The following is an 18950-nucleotide window of genomic DNA, read 5'->3' on the forward strand; positions in this document are numbered from 1 at the left end:
CTATAGGATATATTTCTACTCTACTGTAACTTGTAATATACTGTAAATAGATTGTATTTATTTAGAAATAAAGTGACTTTTATGCTCATATTATTTATCATCATTTATTTTTCAATGACCTTGCACCTGAACTTCCCACTTTCATTAAGATAAGAAAACATTTGGCCTGTCAGAAAATTTATGGCATTAAAAACTTATGCTTGTGGTTAACACAGTACAGTTTCCCTTAAGTGAAAGACAAGGTCGGGCCAGTATACTTTCAGTTTCTCGAAAGTCAAAAGTTTGTTGATGACCATACTTAATAATCAGAAAATCAACTCATTTTAATAAAATCACTCTGTAAACAAAAGAATTCATTTCTGTTTTATTTAGTAGTGTCAAACCTTACCTCTATGTACATTCTACATTTTGCATGTTAATTACCATCACAGCTCAGTATTATCATACAGCATATATATATCATTGTTTGAAACTGTATTTCAACCTGCACTCTATGTACATCAAACACGTTTGAGCTTTATGAAGAATCATGCGAAATATTCTGTGTACATCGTGTAATAGATTTTATGGTTGTAAGATAAGGATCATAATCACGTTCCTTAAAATATTTTAAAACAATATCATACACTGTACATGTACATGAATAATAAATATTTTAAAAATGCTTGATTTTTTCCTAAAAGGTTTTACCTTCACAAAATAATAATGTTCTTCCCTTATCTTTTTCTTCAACGCTTAAAAACATTTTGTACGGTGTTACACCAAAAGACAGCAACCGAAAATTACAAGCTTGATTATAAACAAAATCAAGCCAAACAAAATTATATTTTAAAACCATGCTACCAAAAAGGTGACAATACATGCTCTTTCCTTTTGTGATAATGATTATGTGATAAATGAACTCCCAATGTACAAACAGTTCCAAATGTGGGAAATTTACAATGAGATTTAAACTTATAAGAATGTCTTGCAATTTTGATTTACACTGTATACCACCCCTAAAGGGTGTTTTGGTTCCACCACCTTGGAAGTTTCTTTCTCAAACTGAACAAGTATCTGACTGTATAGATTACACTACCAGTGTGCAACACTTCTCAGAAGACCACCTGGAGGCTGACTTCTGGCCTCAGTTTCTCAAAAATTAATAGGAAAAAACTATCCACTGGACAGCGCCATTAGTTTCCCTAATAATTATCTACTGGATGGTGATTTACCCAACTTGGGCCAGGGGCCCGTTTCTCGAAAGTCCCAATAACTTTTTGGGCATGGAAAGCTGTTTTATGTTTGCCATGTTTGCATTCAAGATCAAAGTTTCAAAAATAAAATATTTGAAAATGATGCAATGAAATTATCAGTTAAACAAAGCAAACCTGACCGATTTGTGAGTTAGGAACTATGCTACCATTCTACAGGTTTTGATTTTAAAATTTAAGTTCGGGCTGTAAAGTTTCCAGGACTTTTGAGAAACGGGGTCCTGAACTAAAATGTATTTCCAGTTGTCACTTCTGGCAGAGAGAAGCGACAATCAGCAATTATACAAGTCTGCGTCTGCAGGCTATTTTCCTAGGGACTTTTTACAACATGAAGTTGTTTATAAATCTGCAGCCAGAAAATCAGGGACACTCCTCTTTATAACAGGCATTATAATGAACCATCAGGGATCTTGCTTATGTTCGGAATGTCTCCACTCTGGGTTGCATACTTTCAAACCTACCGAAAGAAAAAACCACATAATTTAAGCATAATTCAGATCAGATACATTGTATGACCCAGTTCTTTTTAAATGTTTCAAAATGTGGATGACCACTTTTGATCTAGAAGCATGTAGAGTGACAAAGCATTGCCTTTCATTATCTGTTTTAGAGACTAAAAATTGGATGAGGAAGGTCAAGTTGTCCAAGTCCGCTAAATGTTATAAGAGACTAAGATTAGGGTATCTTGGCATTTCCCACGAACTGCAAACATCAACAAGTCATGTGAATAGTGCCTTGCTGTCAGGTTTGCATTTGTACAGCTACACCATGCTCCAGAAGTAAGTGATTTACCGCAAGGTTTTTTGCACTCTAAAACATTACAGTCCTACATTTGAGAGAAAATACTCCTGTTTAGAACTCTTTCGCTAATTATTTTACATAAAAACGTAACTTTGAACACGATTTCTCAGCTAAAATAGAAGTGAACAACTGAATAAAAACAAACATGGCAGTTGCGAGCTACCACCCATGAATCTTATACTGATAACTTGAAACCGCTAACTGCTGCCGTTTGCGGTAAGATGGCCAAACCTCGATCTTGAGGTCTCTATTGAGAACACTATTGGCCCCTTACCTGCTGAGTTTAAAAAGTGGTTTATCACTCTTTGAGCCATCTTTCGGTTTCCTGAAGAAAATGTTACAAACATAAGATGAAGTTTTCTCACAGAAGAAATACATCTAGAGGTCAAACTTGTTTCTAGTGTGTCAAACGTGTTTTTAGAGCATTTGAAAATTTGAAAGGGGTTTCAAGACTCTATGAGAAAGCTTACCTCATAGAAACTGCGTTTCTGTTTTGTTCCTCCCTCTTCTCCTCATGTTCTTTTTGTTGTTGCTGAAAATTAAAATAAGACACAAACAGAACATTAGCAATATTATTTTGCATTGAAGGCAGAAAGTTTATTTTTTATAATATTTATTCTCAAAACGTGGGTTTGTATACCTGTTTTATCACATTATTGGCATACAATGAAGGTTCAAAATATTATGATAGCATTCAATTTTACAATGGGTACAATTTCTAAACCACACCTTTCTTTCAGCTCTTTTCTCCTTGGATTTTTGATCTTGCTCATTTAACCAGTCTCGTTGATATCCCATCGACAACAAATGCTTAAAATTCACCGGCTCCGGATCACTTTTAAAAAGAAAATCATGAATAAATTCAGTATAATATTAAATTTACATGAGGACTTTGCACTTAAAAGTAATGAGGCTTCTTAAGTCATGGGCTCTTATAAAAGTTTCCAGAGCAAGAGGGTGACGGCGCAGTAAACAAGATACACGCATAATGGCCTCATTAAGACCATTTCAATTCTAGTCAGGAAGATACAGTGCTGGCAAACAGTCCTATAATTTCTTGTCACAAGACCATTCTACAGTCATGATATCACTGTCTTTATAAACACTCAATCAACCAGACTGATGAAGTGTTAAAGTGACAATTTTCTCATCAAGTCCTTTTGAATTACCCTACTACACAAGTAATATGTAAGTATAAAATGGTTTATTATATATGTGACCCGGAAAGACAACAGACACTAACAGTTTTCCTTTTTTACAATGAACTCTATACTAAAATAAACAAAACTAAGGAATATGTTAAGAAGAGAAAGCAAAACAGAGGCTGTTTACATTTTTGGCAGTCTGACTTGTCTTTGCTGAGGCGCACATTTCTGTGCTTGCTTTAGTTCTTCATATCTCTTATCACGCTTGTGAATTCTCTTCAGAGGAGGAAGTCGAACATTGCTGGTATTTCCCTTGGAATCTTTTTCTTCCCTGCAAAGTAAAAAGAAGAACCATGGTAACACACTCTTTATTACACTTCAGTATGGTGAAAACTGGACGTCAAGCATGAACAGGTGTATAATTTGCATGTAACTGAAAAGCCTTGTTTCTGTACAATGACAGGAGCCTGTGACTTGTGAGCCCGTAGCAATGGTTGCAATCAAAGTAAAAGGTGTGCCAAATGATTTGAACCAAAACATTAAAGTGCTGTTGTGGAAAGAAGCCTTGGAAAATAGCTGCAGTTATAAATAACTCAATGTACTGCAAATGATTGCTATGGCTTTTAGTTTCCATATTATGCAGCACTGGTAACCACTGATTATTTTTAGTGATCAAGGGTGGATTTAGGGGTGGGCCGAAGGGGCTGCGGCCACCACTTTTTTTAAAATTCTGTGTTATTTTTATAGACTTCTCACAAAAATAAAGAAGTATCCATATAGCTGGCATGTGGGCAAGTGTCCCAACCAACCCTTTCTGAATTTCCTGGATCTGTCTCTAAGTGATAACATTTTTTGAAGCTTTCTCATGGAAACCAGCCTCGTGAATAAACAGCTCATGTGATTTCTTATTTCAACCAACAGTGATCATACCTTTGCCAGTTTGAGAGGTTATCAAACCCTATGATTGGCCGCTTTCTTATATAGGCACCTGTCACAACCTCGTCATCTGAGGGCAAATCGTGTACATGAACATACCAATCAGGAAGGACTCTATATCTGAAAATAAAAATAATTTCAAAATGAAAAATATCGTTATTCAAATAGAATGTGGTAGACTAAATGGGTCCAGTAGAAACTACAGATGAATTGCCATTAAGCCCCTAGAGTGATCATCAAATTTCTCCTTGTAATATCAATGCATTGTAAAACAGAGTGGTCATGAGAATTACGGACATGATTGCCCAAGATGAATTTGCTTGATATTTTATCAACTTCTCCCCACTCCTTACGTACGAAATTGAATAGGGGCAACAAATGAGAATTCAGATTTTGATCTCAGGGTTTAAAGGGTTAAGGGAGGTTAGCTGCTTTATAGAGGTCATCATTGCCAGAAACATCACTTTATTGTGAAACAAGCAGTACCAGTGGCATTACTGGTCCACAGTCAGTCTTCGCCTATCTTGACTGCATTTTCCTTCCTGATGTTTTTAACTACCATAAAATAAATGATCGATGAAGTGCCACGACGCTTACTTCATTTTCCCTGTTATAGGTGCGGCGCTTGCACCAGAGCGGCGCTTATTTGAAAGTGGCACTCATACGAGACCGGAGCTTATTTCAACTACGGGTAAAAAGTGAGGTACGTACTAGGTATGCACAATTCATAATAAAATATGTCAATATGTACCTCGAACTGTTATAATGAACCTGGTTTCAAGAGTTTCCCTACATTAAAACTTTAGTTCTCACAAGTTGGTCGAGGTCTTATTTCTCAAGCGATATGGTTTTGACATCTCTTTATATCAAGCATGGTAACAAAGGTGGGGCGTAAATTTGTAAATACTCAAATTAGCACCACTGCACTTATTCACGAGCGGCATTAAATTATTTTTGGTAAAGGGGCGGTGCTTATTTGAGAGCGGTGTTTATTCGAGTGGTGGCGCTTAATCGCTCATATTTTACAGTACCGGTATACACATTGTCCATAGCTGTAAAACTTTTGTAGTTTTTGAAAAACATACCCTTCTTTTGCTGGTTCCTTGTGTTGCTCTTCAAGCTGAGCAGGTTGACCAGCTTCGTCATCCTCTTCTGGATGATCGTGATCAAACCAATCAACTCTTGGATAGGGAACAGGTTCATCTGGTTTTACAGGTGGACTGCGATATGCCAGAAGATTTTTTCGTCCACCTTGCTTGGCCATTTTAATGTACTTGGAGTCTGTGTCCCTGATCCATTTTCTTCTAAAGTGTCTTTCATCACTTTCAGGATTAGCAAACTCGTCTTTGAGTCCTCCAATACCTGGTATCTGTGATGCTGGTGGCGCTGCTTTGGGTGATTTGGTTGTTCTTTTGATAGGAGCATGGTAGTACCAGTCTGGAAGGCAAGAGAATCACATGCACATTCAGATGGCATGGAAAGTAGACTGCAGATCAGCCTTGCATACAGATTTCAAACACAGCAAGAAAAGGAAAGAATATCTAAAGCTACGGGGAAATGGACGCAACGACTCCCAACATTGTTGGGATGTTAGTAGTTGGTGCATCTGTTTGGAAAGCTAAAAAACTTTGCGCAACAACTCCCAACAACATGCAACAGGGTATGCAAATGAAGGCAACAATTTATTGGACATCCAACAATTTTGGGAGTTGTTGGCCAGCGATGTCCCATCCGTTTGCACAGAGCTTAAGCAAACAAGGATGTCCAATTTGCATCAGTGCAACCCAGTGCGACACACAATCGATGGTAAGGTAATTATTCTGTTGGTCAGGAGTGTTTCACTTCAAATTACGCTACAGGTTTGCTGGGAACAGATAGCCCAGAGTACTACGAGAAAGTGACCGCATTTTACTGCTGGCCTGCAGTACTTTAATGTACTTAGTATTAAGTTTGAGAGCTGAGAAGTTCAATTTAGTTGATGAAAGGCAATGGAGGCAGAGAGTAAAATAAACAAACCATGGTCTCCTCTACCAACTACACTCACTGCAGGTAGTGTACAGCACAAACCCTCCATAAGCTTATGACCATGGCATCAGGATACAACAACGTGCATTTTAAACCAAGTGTAAATGTATACACTTTAGACAATAAACGATCATTCTCTTCTAATCGAACCGTCTAAAGAAGTTTCTCGTGGATATCTTTCTTGCAAACAGCTCGCAAGGACCAAAGATCAGCTCGGAGCCACTTGTGAAAGTAAAGACAGCGAAATCGCCATACAGAAATACAGCGGTCAGGGCTGACAGCGTTCATAACCGAACACAAGATCGTAACTGGAAAACCTTGAAGGATATTGTGAGTTTGTTAGCAAGAAAGTAAAGAATACACAGAGAGGATTGAGAGGATTTATCAACCGCAAAAGATTCTAACTTCAATCTGTTCGGTCGATTGTCACCATGGCTGAAAGATACAAAAATTTACACGATTCTCAACGAAGAGAAAGGTAACCTACCCTGTGTCGAGATATGTGGATTAGGCATTTATATCGTCAAAGTTTCCCTAACGAGTCTCTGTATAATGGTCTGTCTCCAAATTCGTCACAATTTGCTGTCTTGATTGTTCAAGGAAAGCAACTGAAGTATGGCGACGGACGATTGTAATGGCCGTTTCTATAGCAACATGTTTTCTCGTAATCATTGCGTGACAAAAAGTGTCACATATTTGCATACCGCCTCTCCCAGCATGCAGCTCGCAAAGAAATGCAGAGACTCGCAAACTTTTGAACTCGGTGCATAAAGGTGAAACGCAAAACGTTTGTGTTCAAGGTGGAGACTTGAAAGAATTTCTTGTCTTTTTCATTAGCCGCAAGGTGCATCTCGCCACTCGGTTATTTCTGATCTAGAGGAAAAGTTTTGAAAAGTTTTTGTTTGAATTTAAACCAAAAATTACGTTCATAAGCGGACGTATTTACGGGATAAATAACTGCAAAATCCTGCAAAACAGACATGGCACGCGTGGTACTTGAGAAACTTGCGCTTAATTTTACTTCCTTCCCATGAAGTCCTGCGCTCTTTCGCGCCACGGTAGCCTGGGATGTGGTACGTGACAAACTTTCGCCTCCAGGCTCGCCTCATCATTCTTTCATCATTTGTCGAAGACGTTCAGTTTTAATCCGATTAGGAAATTCTCTTTTTATACTGATAAGCTGTTTTCAAACCACTTATACGCAACTCCTCACTTTCATTCTAGATCTAGATCTGGAACAGACTCGACACGCGAGCCAAAAAGCCAGGTTTCCAGTGACCACGACGGGCTGTATTCTACTTGTTGACGTTAATTATTTCCCTTTTTACCTTTTTGCCGATATTTATAGGTGCAATTAATGACCACTCCCCTGTCACCAACGTCGCCCGGGTTCGAATCCCCACCTCGACGTGGGTTGGATTTGTATTAGGTTCTCTTCAGCTGCTTCGACGGGTTTTTCTCCTCAAAAAAAAAAAAAAAAACATGCCCAAATTCCAGTTGCGTCTGAAAAGAGTCTCCAATTTTAGTTAACCCTTTCATTGCCAGAGTGAATGTTGGAGTCCCTTAAGGTAGTCTTAACTTTTGAGTCTGTGGACAAAATCCTATGATGTGACCATTCAAATGAAACCTCCCTGCCTGTACTTTCAGATGGCGCTATTTGTGTTCAAAATTTTACAAAACGAAATTTTGGAATTTTGGTTGAATTTTGCCCTTGAGCACACTTGACACTGAAAGGGTTAAGGATCATCTTTCCTTTGGTTTTTCCGGACTTACGCTCTCGTAACTCAACCTTCTTGGTATATTTTTTGTTATTGCCATGTCTCTTTGTATTTTTGATGGCTTATTGACATGAGTTTTGCGTATTCACCCCCTTGCCCGTCGTGTGATATCTTTCATGTTAGCCGTAATGCATGGCCCAAACATTTAAACCGTCCCATATCATGAAATTTGAAAATCGATGAGATGTATCTCATTTCGGTTTGTGTTCTATTTCATCAGCGGAAGTCGATGCCAAGCACGCGATCTGAAAGACCTCGACAGGACAGAAAGTGAAATCCAGTTCCTAAAAAAACAGTGTCAAGCCGTACAAATAACTATTTTAGCAGTTCGTAAATCGGCTCTCTTATCTTGACTTTTCTTCTGACGTTTCATGAGGTTGTGTGTTTCGTTGTGGTTATTACGTGGATAATGTCCATTTCTCTGCCCAGCCAGGTCAAACACATTCTAAATATTTAATGAGCTCTCTATATATAAACCGCTTAATGCGAGTATAAATTATGACTTTGTTTGACGCCTGGGTTTGACGTCAGTAAAAAGCACTCGAAGCAGTGCGTAGGTCGCAAGCTGGTCACTTTGGGGCAGTTCAGGGTAGTGTTCAATCGATGAATTGATATTTACGATGGGACGACACAACTTTTCAACCTCCACTTTATTCTTCGTTGTATTTGTCTTAAGAACCGTCATCCTTCTCCAGGCTGCTATTTCCTACATCGAAGGTAAGCGGAAAACGTCATTACATCATATTCTAAAACTTCAGACGGCTCTTTCCACTTCGCAGTTTCTGCAACTTTATGCCTGTATTTGCCTGCATATTTTGTCGCCTGTTGTTAAACTAACACTAATAATATTGTGGTGAATTGCTCTCTTCAGGGGCTGCATTAAACGAGAAATTGTTGGTCAAACGCTTAGAGGAGATCAACTCAAACGTGCGACCTGTGAACAACTCCTTGTCCGCAGTGAATGTGACTCTCGACATTACATTCTATGGCGTTATAGAAATGGTAGGCAACCTTATATATTGTCTTTATATAGGTTACTATTTGTAATTGCTTGCATGTAGACGTATACAACGGTTCTATTTCATTGATTATTCCAAAAAGCAACAGCCGCTCAACTTCACCTAGCAAGAATTCCACAACTAAGTTCCTGATACGTGAATAGAAGAACGCAGTAAATGGTCTCTCATTGGATTATATTGTTTTGTTTGGCGAGAAAGGGCCCTTCCAAATTTTTCTATTTCCTATCAAGCATTTATTTATTAGTATATTCGATTACAACTACACAACTTCAAAAATATCTTGTTGAGTCATTCCAACGTTGCGTTCTGAGAGTCTGCGTTATCTATACCTTCTCCTCTTTGGAAATAACATTTAAATGGTTCCAAGCGTTTGCCCAAAATATTTCTGCACTTAAATCAGTGAGTTTTGCAAACGGTACCATCAGATAACAAAATATTAGTGTCTTTAGCGACTTCACGTAATGTCTGCTTCAGGATCGTGTCTGACACCAAAGTAAAATCACCCGAAATACAATGGATCAATGCCTCGCACTTAAGCCACTAGAGGAAAATATCTGTGATCATGTCGCTTGGCTTTAATACTTTAGGAAGCTTCGCAACACAAATAACATCCTTCCTTATTGTAAAATAAACGGATTCTTTATTTTCAATGTTTAAGATAAGCACGTGAGCTATCTGCCTCTACATCTTTTCGTTCTCGTTCCGTTGTCTTAGTTTCGCGAAAATTTCGCTGGAGGCTTGCTTATTTTCACACTTTTCAAAGAACCATAAGTCTTTGCATATTAACTCAGCAATTAAGATAATACTGAAAGAAGCGCAAGTTACTTTTAATCTGCGCAGGACAAAGTGGTAAACATTTTGATAAACTCGTTACTATTCATCCTTGAAAATTTAATCAACATGGCAATAGTTGTTTATATTTTTGAAACAATAAGCTCATCCAGCGAGTTTGAAATACATTTCATTCGCCACCCGCGTCTTACGGCTCCTGGTATATTGTGTTCGCCCACAGTTCTTTGCCTTAAACTTTTCGCTTGCGGCTAGTTGAATAAACAACTCCAGCGTCTTTCAAATCTGAAGAAGCCTAAGGACTGTCTTTCGTAAACGTTCATTTGACGACTTTGCATTTAGAATGAAATAATTGCGATATTTTATTAAAGTTGTTAGTATGATAGGGAAAATATCATTTATTTGACAAACCATCAAGCAATTGCAGCTATGATCTTTAATAGGTTGCTACACATCTGTCGAATTAATTACGTTTGAATAAAACTCTGTTTGTATTTCTAAATTTTGAAATGTTTTCTTTCACGTTTTGTTTTGTTTTTAAGTTATATCTGGAAATTGGATAACGGAAAAATAATATACTTCGAATGTTTTGAAATATTTTGTAACCCACCTTAGGCTTTTTATTGGAGGCATCTAAATTTATAGAGCTTTAGGAAATTACTTTATAACCGACATAGAATGATAAAGCGAAAAAGGTGGAAATGTTTTAATTATTAAAGCATTTTTCTCCTAATTTACGCCTTTCGGACATGACAAGCGACTTACAAAAAGGCTGCTGTTGTTTTTCTGTTGTTGTGGTTTTTACCCGGCCCTTTGAGCAAACTTCCTATCTCCAATATATCTGTCGCATAGATCTGCTAATCAATGAACTCGACCACATAAACTTGTTTCCACGTAAATGTAAAAAGGCTACAACTAAATTATAAGAGGTTAAACTTTTTTGAGTGTGAGAGCGTAAGTACGAATCTTATCGATTTTAACTTTTTGCTGATATCGTGTTGTTACAATATTATGGTTGGTGATTGTTTGAAGAATACTTGCTTGTCTGCCGATATTAATGCGTAGAGGATATTTTATGCGTCCTTTAGCAGGTCGTTTTTTTTCTTATGGGTCGGATTAGCTCATGAGCTACTGCTTAGGATCCCCGCAAGGTTGCCCTCATGCCATCCGCGCCTTTGTTTTACGGTGCCCCGGGGTACCTCTGTCCCTACGAAGCGACGGTCACGAAAATGTCGCTTATAAAGCGAATCAGTGCGTTTTTTCAATCTCTATCGCGATTATTCCAATTCGCTTACTTTGTCAAATGCAAGCGAACTATTCTGGAGCGGAATTCCTTCCAGTCAGTCTAAGTTCACAAAGAGAGAGAAAATTTGGTCTTCTCTCGTCCACGTTTCAAGTCGTAGTCGTGCCGTGACGGCAGAGAAGTGTACAATACAAAAAAGCGTGCTGCACGTGCAGAGTTGTTGTTTTGCCTATTCAACCATGTTGGGCAATTTAAACGATTACTCAAAGAACTGTAAGGCACGGCATTCGTGGAAAGCAGCTTTTTTATTTAAATATTTTTATTATATTAGTATTAGGCATTTTTAAAGCTGACGAATTTTGTACCGTGGATAAATAAAGATTATCTATCTATCTATCTTTTCTGACGTTCTCGCTGCCACCACCGTTGTGGCATCCGTTTAAACTCCCTAATGGGAAGAGAAAAGCGCGATCGACAAAACATGACATATACTTGCCCATAAGTCGGCTTTTGAGAAGTTTGATCGATGGCCCAAACAAAATGGAATTTTAGAAAGTCTTAACATGACACAGCATTTGCTTTGATATTTTAAACCCGCTTTATATAGTAATACTTCATTTACTGAAAGAATACACAGACGACTTCGTTCGCACCAATTGAGCGGACTCATCCGTAGAACCTTAGGATTTCATCCACTGTCCCGGCTTACAACTATTTTCCATGTTTTAATGAGTGGATAACTTTCGAATAACAGCGTCAACCTTGACTGCCTTAGCCTGACTAGATTAAGTAACAAGTGCGTTTTAAGATTGCTGCGTCATCTTCCGGGAAGTCAAAGCCTTGGCGAAGTTTCACTTTCTGTAGTTGTGTAATGATTGCTGGCCTCTTTACATGTTCTGGCTCGTACTGTAAAGAATGGATCAGACATGACCGCAGAATGGACCCTTCAGCCAACGTGCTTAGTCGAAAATTTACACTACACAAACAGGAAAACCACCTCTTGGGGTAAAATTATAAAAAAGCGGAATATTGTTAAGTTGACCAAATAAGCAGGTTGTGGTATTGTTTTCTTCGTTTTCCACCTTTTAGTGGAAAAAGTCTATTGATCCGTGATGGACATTTCTTATTAACTCTCGTGAAGAATTGGATGAGAGAATGTCATCAATGGTCCGGCATTTTCCCGTCGGAGATCATTCTTTAAATACTCATAACCTTTTTCCTTAATTAAATGTAGTGATATTTTTGGGAGAAATATCGTTGTTGATCGCTGTTGGCACTTAGAAGTTTAAGGGTGCGTTTCGTTGAGATTATCCAGAAAAAAATTCTTGATTTCAGATTCCTTGGATTCGTTACAACGTAAGGCCCTGTTCAGACGCCGAACTTTTCATGAGCCGAACCTAATACATTGAATTAAGTACATGAAAAGTTCGTTCTCTGAATCAATTAGGAACGCCTGTTTCAATTTGGAACGGCTCAGCCGTTCTTTTCGCCTGGCCCAGCCGGGAATTTCGCCTTTGGTGCGACTTTGGAACGGCTTTGATTTAGACGCCGAACTTTTCATGTACCGAACCTAATACATAAGTTATTTTAACGTATTTTGTAAGAAGTTTGACCGAAATGAGCATTTTTCTCCTTTTGAATTTAGTTGGGCTGGAATTAAGATCGACGTCTGAATCAATTCAGCCGGTCTAAATAATTTGGGTCTGCCTTAATTCGAATTCGGTTCAGCTCAAGAAAAGTTAGGCGTCTGAACCAGGCCTAAGAAACGAAAACTTGAAAATCGATTCTTGCGTTCCAGCAATACTGACTGTGAGCCCTCGAGACGTGCCGTGCATCGTATCTTCATAGAAAGTAAAGACTACTCGCCACTGGTCTTATTTGCCCGGATCTGTTCCTTTTGGGCTGTGATTTAGATTCGAAATTCATTTTTACATTCAGGAATCTGCATTTGGATTTTGGCAAAGAAATGCACCTTAGACTTTCACTCTAATTGTATTGATATTTTTGCTTCAATAACGCAGATTAACCTGTCTTAATATGAAAATGCTCGCAACTGTTGCCTTGATTAAGCGGTATTTTTTCAAACGATTTAGGGACTTCTTGCTAACTAAAGGCTAACCAATTTACCTAACGCGTTGCCGCATTCATCTAAGCAGAGTAATATGCTCTTGGAAATTGTTCAGCGAAGATTTAGTCTAAAGCAAGTAATTTTTAAATGCTATAATCTTACTAACTTGCTCTAAATTCAGTAACAACTTCATATGTTCTAATTTTCCTTCCAGGACGAAAAATATCAAATTCTCTCTAGTAGTGTATGGGTCAGGCAGGTAAGTCCTGGAACCGAGAAAACTAGAACTCGATCCCAGACCCTTCGTGCGACCTTGTGAGCTGCGAGATTTAGTGTCAGCAGTCGTTCATAGATGGCCATGCGTCGTGGGCCCTAGGCCAGGTCGCAGAAGGGGGTTGGGAGCGAGAGGCTTTGCGCATGCTCTAAGTTAGTCATTACTTTTCCAGGATGAAAAGCACCAAATTCTCATCACAGACATCTGGTTGAGACAGGTAAGATGTGACTGAAGACTGCAGCCCTCCGCTCTGCTGCTGTGTGAAGATCTTCTATAGTGATTCACCCTTATTAAAGACTCCTCGTCCGTTGACTTCCCTGTGCAGGCCCCCGGGGGGGTACTTCCTGTAATGGCCTATAAGGAAGGGCTCCGCCTGAAAGGGGTACCTTTTTCAGGCTTCAAGGGGAAGTCTGTTATTTCGGTTAAAGGGATGCAACGTTCTCCGTGCCGGATCCAGATCTTGGGGGGGGGGGGGGGGGGTCCGGTCATCCAGCCCCTTAGATACGGGGGGGCGGTCCCTCCCAAAAAATTTTCGGCCCTTCGGGACTCAGTTTGGTCTGAAAATAAGGGGGGGGGGGCGGGCCCCTCCCCTGGATCCGCTACTGGTTCTAAACTAGGTATGTGAAAGGGGTACCAGTTGTCAATAGAAGGTATACGAAAGGGGTCTCTTTTCCGTCAAAAATGGTATATAAAAGGGTGAAGGTTGGATTTCGGGGCGGAACTCCTCCCAGTATAGAACTTTTTTGAGTACCCTTCGAGGTGCAGGCCATGCTTACCATACATTTTCTTCGGATTCTGCATGTGCTTCCATCGCCTACGATCCAGTGAAAACAAGACTGTCGGACTACAAATGCTCGTTCTAAAGCACTGCGATTGTTTTACTCTTACGCTTCTGCTGGCCCACTCCGACAATCTAGGGTTTACTAGATCAAAGCGATGGATTGAAAAGCAAGATAGAAAAGTCTGCTTATTGCTCCGTCTGTTAGATTTTTACCAACCTGTGCCCTTTCCATTCCGCTCAAAAACGCTTTGATTGTTTTAAGTTTATTTAAGGAGTCACCCCGCCCCCCCGGGAAAACATGTCTTCTAAACGGCCATTTTTTAATGTCTGGCTAAAAGCTTACGCCCCCCCCGGAGAATTGAGTGCCATCATAGCGTCTTATCTTAAGAGGTGGTGATATCTTTCTCATTAAGTATGGCGATTCTTTCTTTTTACAGGAATGGATTAATGAATTGATACGTTGGGACCCAAAAGATTATGGTGGACTAAAGCAAATCACTGTCGATTCTTCTCTTGTCTGGCAGCCTGATCTCGTCCTTTATAACAAGTGAGTTATACCATACATACATACATACATACATAAACTTTATTTATCCTCGGATTTTAGTGTTGCTTACATAGCTAGTATCTCCGATCCTAACTAATTTTAAAAGTTACAACATATATAATATAATATTAATTAATGTATTATTAACTAAAACCGTGCACTAACAATTTGCGCTTAAATTCGCTAAAATCTACAGTCTTTCTAAAGTGATCAGGTAGAGAATTCCAGTACTTAACAGATGAATAGCTAAAGGCATTTAGACCATATGTGGTTGTAGACGGCTTAGGAAGTGATAAAATATTAGTACCCCGTAGGGAGTAAGCAGTAGATCTTAACTTGATCAGTTGTTTTAAATAGCACGGATATTTACCAAAATGGAGACATTTGAATATACAAATCATCATATTTTGTATCCTCCTGTTGGCTAAAGCACACACACCAGCCTTGTCTAGAAGAGCATCATAGTTCGAGTCCCAGTCCTTTAAAACAAATCTTAAAATACGTCTATTTAAGGTGTCCACCAACAGTAACCTCCGTTGCTGGTGGATTTGTTCGGGAGGGCAACGAGTAACGCGCGAGTGAGCGTCGAGGCCGCGAGGGGAATGAGGCGGAAACAACGCCTCTCGTCCCTGGGGCCCGTTTCTCGAAAGTCCCGATAATTAACGGGCCCGGTAAGCTGTTGCCGTTTACATTAAAGATCGAGGTTTCAATAGTTTTGCATCTAACATGATAAAACTATCAGTTAATGAAACAAAATGGAGTAGTTTGCAAGCCAGGACCCGCGCTCTTATTCTTTATATTTCGATTTGAAAATTTGATTTCGGGCCCGAAAAGTTACCGGGACTTTCGAGAAACGGGCCCCTGATTCCCGAAACCCGCGCCAGCTGCGCAGTCCTTTACCAACACGAGTTATACTTGACGGATCACAATTCTTTGTTATTTATTTATTTACTATATTTTGTGTTAAGAAATATTAAGTGGGAAAACACATCTTTGCCTGTCTTGCTTATAGACAATTCAGAGATCGAAGATTCAGCCGAGGTAACAAATTTTATCCCTGTGAGTTTAAATCGTCAGATAATTCGGTCTTATTTAGGACTGAAAATCCTTTGCAAACGGACAATTCATCTCTTGTTTTTGCCTCTTGCTATAAGGAGTGCCGAGACTAAGAAAAGCTTATTTGTTTATATATTTACTCATTTATTCATTTAATTTCTGTAGTGTTTTTGAAGAATTTGACGGCAGAATGGACAACGTGAAGACACGCATTCGTATTAAACACGATGGTCATTGCTTCTGGGCGGCGCCCTTCGTCTTCAAAACTTCCTGCCACTTTAAAGTGCACGATTTTCCATTTGATAAGCAGCAGTGTAAACTTAAGTTTGGATCGTGGCTATTCACCTCGAAAGACCTTGATCTGTTCAGAAAGAATGAAAAGGCTCAAGTTGCAGAAAACATGCTTGACAACGGCGAGTGGGATGTGACATCGATTGACATCAAAAAAAATGTGGTAACATATTCTTGCTGTCCGGACGACAAGTACCCTGACATCACCTTTGTGATCAACCTTAAGAGGCGGTCGTTGTTTTACACTTACAATTTGATCATCCCTAACTTTCTCATAGCACTGCTCGCGTTCTTTTCTTTTTACATCCCTGTGGAGTGCGGAGAGAGAATTTCGTTCGTGATCACTGTTCTGTTGAGCATGACTGTTTTCTTGCTGTTGGTGGCAGAGAGTATACCGCCTACATCTGAGGCTGTCCCGGTCATAGGCATGTACTACACCAGTTCCATTATCGAGGTCGCTCTTGCACTGGTTGCGACTGGAATCAGTCTTAAGGTGTATTACACTTACTTATACGGGAGCGGTTTGTCGCCCGGCTTGAGGAAATTCCTCTTCTACCGCCTCGCGCCACTGCTCTGTTTTAATACCGAAATCGCTGGCAAAAAGGAACACCGTAAAAAGAAGTCCTGCCTTGGAAATCCTTTTAAATTTCTTAATAAGCTCAGACCAAGCTCTCAGCGAAACAGTGATCTTTCCATGTACAATGTTTCCGTGAACTGCGATGCAGTTACTCCGCATGTGCAGAAAAATGGCGGTGTGAATTTGGACTCCGTCGAAATGAGGAAAAGTAATACCAAGGGTGTTGTAGACTCGCAAGACGAATTATCAGACCAGGAATTACGGCAACGTTTTAAACAAGACGCCGTGTCGGCTGAACTTAAGTCAATCTGCTCAGTAGTAAAGGATCATAAAGACTCGGAGAGGCATGCCGCCGAATGCAGAATTGCAGCTGCCATTGTGGATCGAGCTTTTATGGTTCTGTTTGTGTTGGTCTTTTGCCTCTCTACCCTGGTCATTCTGTGTTTACCTTTTATAAACAACTCATAGATTGTAATGTATGAGCGACGAAGGCGCACCCTCAGTGGTGTAGATTGGGTCATGAATTACATTATTTCATGACACCACCGATACAGGATAAACTCCTCCTTGAGGTGGTGGATTGTGTGACTCTTGAATTTTACAAGAGGCGTGACGTGACGTGTGTGCACTGTTGAATGAGGCAGCGAGCGGCATTCGTTCCCAGTATTCGAAAAAAACGCAATGCATCAAGGGAGGAATAGTTCTTCTCCGTCCCAGCATTCCTTGTAACCGTGACTATGAAGTTTTCATCGCCTTTGGGGAATTTTCTTTGTTTTCAAAACCCTAACTGACAATTAACTTCTCTTTAAGGAGAAAAAGTTACAAATCCACGTCAACAAATTGAGTCCGAGAACGTAATAACAATGTGTGCATTATTTTCTTAATTACCGTTTATAATTTATAAAAAGACTAAGTCAGTGTTGACAGAACGAAAAAACAAGGAAGTTTGATAATTTTTAATAGTTCTTTTTCTTGTAATATCTGTTAACTAGCTTGGCCAGCCCAAAGTAAACTTCTACTATAAAAATAAATAAGTTATGGTTAAATTTTAAATTATTCAATTTTAACGAAAAGAATAATTAGAGTTTCCATGTAATGGGAACAAAATATCGCCAATTAAACATTGTTAGTGAATGAGAAACTGGGATTCTTTGGTTTTATTAAAGGAGAACCCCTACCTCTTGCCAGCCCTTTCCCATTCTTTGTTTCGGTCTTTTGAGGTCAGCCTCGTTCCAACGGTGAGGCTTTACCCTCATCCCCAATTAACCTTATTCAGGATACCCGCCATCTTTGCACATACTTTAGGATTGATGGGACAAAAGAATGCCAGATAGTTCCTCATATAATAAAAGCTGCCAATACGAGCATTCATGGCCGACAGTTTTTTTTTTTTTCATTTATTTTAACTATTTTAGTAAGGCCCGGTTCAGACGCCGTACTTTTCATGAGCGGAACCTAATACATTTAAGTACATGAAAAGTTCGGTGTCTGAATCAATTAGGAACGCCTGTTTGGAACGGCTCCGCCGTTCTTTCCGAATCTTTTCGCCTAGCGCGGCCGGGAATTTCTACTTTGGATCGACTTTAGAATGCCTTCATGTACCGAACCTAATGCACAAATTCTTATAACGTATTTTGTAAGCAGTTTGACCGAAAAGAGCATTTTTCTCCTTCTGAATTTAGTTCGGCTGGAATTAAGATCGGTGTCTGAATCAATTCAGCCGGTCTTGATAATTTGGGTCGGCCCATGAAAAGTTCGTCGTCTGAACCGGGCCCAAGGCAAAATGTACAGAACATGTTTCGCCATCAGGGTTTTGCCTCATTAAGGTTCTACAGTCGTTACTGCATCCAAAACAGTCACTGATAACTTCTAACCACAATTTGCCCTAATCCTCTTAAAGATTAAAAGTTCACCATTTCCTGTTGTCCAGGATAAACAATTGTTTTGGCGGTTTTTATGAGTTGTTTGCCCTCTAAAACTGACCACATGACATTACCGTGTTTTATCCCATCAATCATCGGGGGCGTGCAAAGAGGCCGGTTATCGTGAATAAGGGAAAACGTTGACTTCAGAGCGTTTTCAATAAGCGAGGCGTTTCCTTTACATTGCTTTTAGTTCCAATCTTGTAAACACTTCTACACAGACAAAAGTAACGTCAATCCATGAACCAGATTAGTCTGGTCACGGAATTTCAATCCAGGAAAGTTAATCCCACGACCTCGCGCTTCGAGGTTGTTCTCAACCTTCCATTCACTACATTGTTCCACTGAAGAAAGATGCAAAGAGCAAGACCCTGGGAAGAAGATTGCAATTGGTTTATTGCGCAATGTCATCTCTTTTGCTTCCTTTTTCATTGAGCCTCTGTTG

The 18950-nt window shown here is 39.5% G+C and overlaps 2 protein-coding genes across 4 annotated transcripts; one reads left to right on the top strand and one right to left on the bottom strand.

Moving 5' to 3' along the window:
- Positions 1-7: 7 nt before the first annotated feature.
- Positions 8-6900, bottom strand: LOC140925111 (uncharacterized protein C7orf57-like). The gene is made up of 8 exons (XM_073375061.1): positions 6648-6900; positions 5221-5572; positions 4130-4255; positions 3387-3530; positions 2784-2889; positions 2525-2586; positions 2329-2379; positions 8-1710 (listed from the first exon to the last, which is right to left on the bottom strand). The coding sequence occupies exons 1-8, from the start codon at positions 6673-6675 to the stop codon at positions 1668-1670; spliced, it is 912 nt and encodes a 303-aa protein (XP_073231162.1). The 5' UTR covers positions 6676-6900; the 3' UTR covers positions 8-1667.
- Positions 6901-8363: 1463 nt separating this feature from the next.
- LOC140925108 (neuronal acetylcholine receptor subunit alpha-10-like) lies at positions 8364-17724 on the top strand. 3 transcript variants are annotated; one of them, XM_073375057.1, is made up of 5 exons: positions 8364-8655; positions 8810-8940; positions 13272-13316; positions 14550-14659; positions 15881-17724. In XM_073375057.1, the coding sequence occupies exons 1-5, from the start codon at positions 8559-8561 to the stop codon at positions 17049-17051; spliced, it is 1554 nt and encodes a 517-aa protein (XP_073231158.1). In that variant the 5' UTR covers positions 8364-8558; the 3' UTR covers positions 17052-17724. The 3 variants fall into 3 exon arrangements, with proteins under 3 accessions (XP_073231158.1, XP_073231159.1, XP_073231160.1); XM_073375058.1 differs by lacking the exon at positions 13272-13316 and adding an exon at positions 13504-13548; XM_073375059.1 differs by lacking the exon at positions 13272-13316.
- The last annotated feature ends 1226 nt before the right edge of the window (positions 17725-18950 follow it).

Source organism: Porites lutea, chromosome 14 (assembly GCF_958299795.1).
Source record: "Porites lutea chromosome 14, jaPorLute2.1, whole genome shotgun sequence".
Classification (NCBI taxonomy): domain Eukaryota; kingdom Metazoa; phylum Cnidaria; class Anthozoa; order Scleractinia; family Poritidae; genus Porites; species Porites lutea.